This window comes from Bidens hawaiensis, unplaced genomic scaffold (genome assembly GCF_021521415.1).
Source record: "Bidens hawaiensis isolate Kalapana, Puna unplaced genomic scaffold, B.hawaiensis_p1.1 tig00027518_1, whole genome shotgun sequence".
Lineage (NCBI taxonomy): Eukaryota > Viridiplantae > Streptophyta > Magnoliopsida > Asterales > Asteraceae > Bidens > Bidens hawaiensis.
This window is the reverse complement of record NW_027494448.1, coordinates 28,071-32,655: the sequence shown is the minus strand read 5'-3', so window position 1 is coordinate 32,655 and position 4,585 is coordinate 28,071. Positions and strand designations below refer to the sequence as shown.

The window sequence follows — 4,585 nt, the reverse complement described above, 5'->3', positions numbered from 1 at the left end:
TTTGTACTAACGGCCTTCGGCCTGCGTTACCAAGGTGTTTGATAAAGGATTCACCATACAATTACTTGAGGGTTCAAGTCGTATAGTTATAAAGGAAAATATAATAATTTAGGAATATAATTAAATTTGTCTATCTTATAGTAAAATATTCTTAAAAATATTTCTATATCATGGTGTCTGTGATGTGCAACACTAACTTGTGGGTTGATATCAGGTTACTCGGATGGGTGGGGTGGGGTGGGGTGGGGTGGGGTGCAATTCAGGTTGGGCTCTGAATCCTGTTTCCTGCGGCCCATCATATGCAATTTGAACCCAATATACTCCATTACCGATTTAAACACTCTATCCCAATACACTTTGGCGTGCCAAAATACTTAAATCCGCAATTCACATTTCACAATTTCAAAATATTAAAATTTCTCTTGTTCTGAAGATCCCGATTATTAAACATAAACAGTAAACTATGAACATAGTCCCAAATTTGAACATAATTTACAGTTCATGCTTTAAGAAAAATGAATCACCCATCTAAAAATCACTAAGAAACAAATCTTCATCTGGTCGTAATGGTTCAAAAGATATTCAACATGCCAGCATTTACCATTCCAAAATATTCATGAAATACGTATATTAAACCTACAGAACCGGACCATTAGCATATCTAACTATATGAACCCAATTAACAACACGTACACACGCACAACATAACCCAATACAAACTATATCAACAGAAACACTTAGAAATAACAACACAAAAAAAATGTAAACTAAGAAACCAAACTATTATTAAAAAAGAACTAGCAAAGGAACCAAACATAAGTCATGAAACATTTTAACATCAAAATAGTACCACAACATAAAGGAAAATAGTACCACACTATATAAGGCTACAGATTTGATAAAAACAAAAAACAAACTACTATGATTGAACCGAATGATCAAGCCGCTATGGAACCAGTCAGATCAGTTGCTGATAACTCCAGATAGTTATTCGGGATCAACCCTGGATCAGCAAGCCTGTATGATAAGAGAAATAATAGAATAAATCAACAATTAGGGATGTTAATTATGACCGATTCTACTAAAAATGGGTTAATTTGACAAACAAAACTGCATATGAGTTTATTTGAATTAACTCAAACAGAAAAACGGGTCAATCTGAGTCTACTCAAACTATACAACAGTTCAAAACGGGCCACTCTTATACAGCTTGTTTCAAACAGATTGCAATGAGTAAGCACAGCCTACTTGTCGCCGCCACCACCAAACTGCTACTTTTTTACAAGGTCTATTTTGAATCAAACTCATTTTGCTCAGAACCCGTTTTTGAGCCGCACAAAATTAAGAGTAAAGCAAAGAAAATATTCATACCTTGGTGCAAGCATTACCACTTCCAATCTGCTGCAACACATAACTTCTCTTAATGTAATGAAGCTCGGAGTATGCATCAAGATCGTCGATTGAAGATTAAGTGGCGGATGATTTACAACTCTACCCTTCTTATTCAAGTCATAAAACAAAATAAAACCATGATCACTGATCATTACCAGCTCCCCATTGTTTCTGCATGTTATAGGCAGTATACTGCGGCGATAGTCTGCAAGCCAATCGCTGGTGTCCACCACAAATTCTCTACTCCATGAATCCTGCACTCCGTACTCCTTCATCGCCCAAACACTAAACATTAAGGGGTTGGTAAAACAATCAACGATTGTAAGACGGTTACCCACAACAACCATAAGTAGCTCAGCATATGCATTTTCAGCAGTCTTCGTCAGATGGGCCGGGCCCGGAATTTCCCCAAATTCATGTGTCTGGAAGTTGAAGAAGACTATGAGAATTGAAACAGTCTTGTCCATGCAAATCCAATGAACAGTTTTTTCCAAGTGGCATGAACTGTAAAGAGTAAGGGGGGAGAAGTATAAATTGCCAAGGGACTCCCATGAGCGAGAACCCTTCACAAAGATCTCCGCCACTGGATCACGTTCTGAATGAAACACATAATCGAAATTAGAATCTAAGTAAGGTTCTTGATCCTCTGGCCCGATCTCAAGATCTGTATCCTCAGAATTGGTATCATGATCTGAAACAAGATCCGGTTCCATAGCAGAATCAGAAACAGAATCTGAAGATGGATCTAATGCCATAGACGAAGCATCTGGAACGCTTTTCACTTTCACCGGATAATATGTGCATAAAACTTCAAAATGATTTGTTTTCGGGCAGTAAAAGAACCCGCACTCCACAGTTCTGAAACGAGCTACAATTTCCGGAAGCAATGTGAATTCACCAATAACAGGATTGGATATCATACAACGATGAATATTGTGAAGCGCGTCCATATGCTCCGAAAGAACTAACCCGTTACAAGAATGCGTTAAATGAAAGAGATCTAACGGGGTCTCGAAATTGGGCTTAACTTCAACCCGCGAAGCAGCATCGGTATCCAAATCAATGAAGCGAATACATGAAGATTGAAGCATCAACTGGGGTTCAATTTTTGCAAGATGTACTCGTGCAAATTCAGAATCGTGCCGTATGAGTTTCAACAGAGATGTGGACACAGCGCAGCAATCAAGGAGAGATGGCAAAGGCACCTTTGTAAGAATGTCTTCGAGATTGGCTCTTGGGAGCTCAATCAGAGATCGGTTACCTGCTGCCATTGTATGTGGTGATCGACGACTGTGATTTTAGGGATTTGGAAGTAGAAATGACCGATTTTGTGATCTGAAAGCAATTGAGGTAGGTTAATATATATAGAATTTGGAGATGTTAAATAGCATTAATGGTTTCAAGAGTCAACGCTTAAAAACAACAAATTTATCTTGAATAATTTGATAGTGGTGTTCGGTTATGAATTTTTTTTATAAGAAGGGATGAGATTTTTGTCCCGAATACCTGTACTCATGCCCGTACCTATACCGATTTAGCCTATTCGGTACAGCTATCAGTACTTGTTTTTATTGATTTTGGTACGGTACAATCAGTACGGGAACGTTCGGTATTTTCTACCCGTTTGGAATATGTATAGATTTAATTGGGATTTTCCATATTTCATCATTATCGTACTCGGTATATCCCACCAATAGCAAAGCTATGGTAGGGTCTGAGGAGGGTAAGATGTAGACAGCCATACCTCTACCCCGTAAGAATAGAGAGGCTGCTTCAGGTGAGACCCCCGGCTCGATGGTAGTTTTGCATCAAGCCTTGGACATCAGGTACATAGCACTCAACCATCAGGGCATCGGGCGATTGGTGCTTGTACCCTTGTCTTTCGACTATCAACGCCACCGCATGATGCCTGATTAACCTTCCGCCACTTTTAACGTTATTTTCACGAGATTAGTAAAATAACGTCAAAATTAGTGCAATTTCACTTTTGCCCACCCAAGGGTTCACACATATATACATTATATGCGCGCACTGCAAGCAGGGCGTAAAATAAATCCTCCAACCATATCATCATTGAGCGTATTATAATTTATGAAGTATCGAGCCTATCGTTATATTAACTATAATATCAAAGTATTGAACCTATCATTATGGTTTACTTGGGTATTATAGTTTATTTGGTTTTGGCTTTAGGTTTTGGTTGTGGTATTAGTAATGCCGATACCCATACTAATTTCGCCAATTCCCTACCCGTCACAAACTCCTACTGGTACCCGGACCAATTCAACTTATTTGTTACTGGTACTGGTACAGGCACCAGTACCAAGATCGTTGAATATTTGGAAGAAAATAAAAAAGCAAAGCGGTACAAAAGTGGGTCTTGTACCGAAATACCCGTACCATAACAATAAATTTGGTACGGGTATCGGTACACATTTGTATTGATTTTCCGTACGGATACAATCGGGTATGGTAAGAATACGGGTACTGTACAGATCTCATCCCTATTATAAAGGGATTCATAGTTCGTTTATGGCCTTATAGGAAGCTATGCTTTCTAATTATAACATTTTGCTTTCGCATATTTCTGAATGCTAAATTGATAATAATATTAATCTTACTGTCAATGATGAGCAGCTACTGAAATCATACTTAATATTCATTCTGTTTACTTAATGCTAGTAATATGCAAATTATCAAATGAATCAATTACGATGAGAAGATGATAGATACTTACAGACAGACAGAAACTGGTAGGATTTGTGCCTCTTGAACCGCCGAGATAATAATATATTCTTAAAGAGATTCGTTGAATTTGAAGTTTAGGGTTCATCTTCTTTTAAAGGGTGTGTGTGGAATCGCTGATACTGAACTTTAGTCACTTACTACTTTTCCATAAATGTTTTGAATTAGGTGGCTTTTGTTAAAAAAAAAGATATGTTGGAGCTTTGGCGTCTTCACCGCACAAATCATGAGCATATACGAGGTTCAGCAGAGCGTTTGTGGCGCCTAGAAAGATAGGAATTTGGTTTAGGGTGTAATTTGTAAATTCATATATATATATATATATATGCCACACACAAACATATATAATAATAATATTTAATTATTATTTTCACCATATTTCGCCCGACAAATAGTTGCCCCCCCCCCTTTATCACCCCACATTTCTCCGGGGGAGGGGGCGGGGGCG

The 4,585-nt window shown here is 38.1% G+C and overlaps 1 protein-coding gene across 1 annotated transcript; it reads right to left on the bottom strand.

Moving 5' to 3' along the window:
- Positions 1 to 605: 605 nt before the first annotated feature.
- Positions 606 to 4,145, bottom strand: LOC143575464 (uncharacterized). Its single transcript, XM_077059841.1, has 3 exons — positions 4,130 to 4,145; positions 1,372 to 2,727; positions 606 to 1,017 (listed from the first exon to the last, which is right to left on the bottom strand). Exons 2-3 carry the CDS (start codon positions 2,661 to 2,663, stop codon positions 939 to 941), a joined length of 1,371 nt encoding a protein of 456 aa, XP_076915956.1. The 5' UTR covers positions 2,664 to 2,727; positions 4,130 to 4,145; the 3' UTR covers positions 606 to 938.
- Between the last annotated feature and the right edge of the window lie 440 nt (positions 4,146 to 4,585).

What these genes read in the sequence shown, in the direction of transcription:
- LOC143575464 (XM_077059841.1), bottom strand. Translation starts at nt 2,663, where the DNA reads ATGGCAGCAGGTAACCGATCTCTGATTGAGCTCCCAAGAGCCAATCTC. An exon ending in GTGGTAATGCTTGCACCAAG is followed by an intron (nt 1,018 to 1,371) that starts GTATGAATATTT and finishes CTTATCATACAG; the next exon opens with GCTTGCTGATCCAGGGTTGA.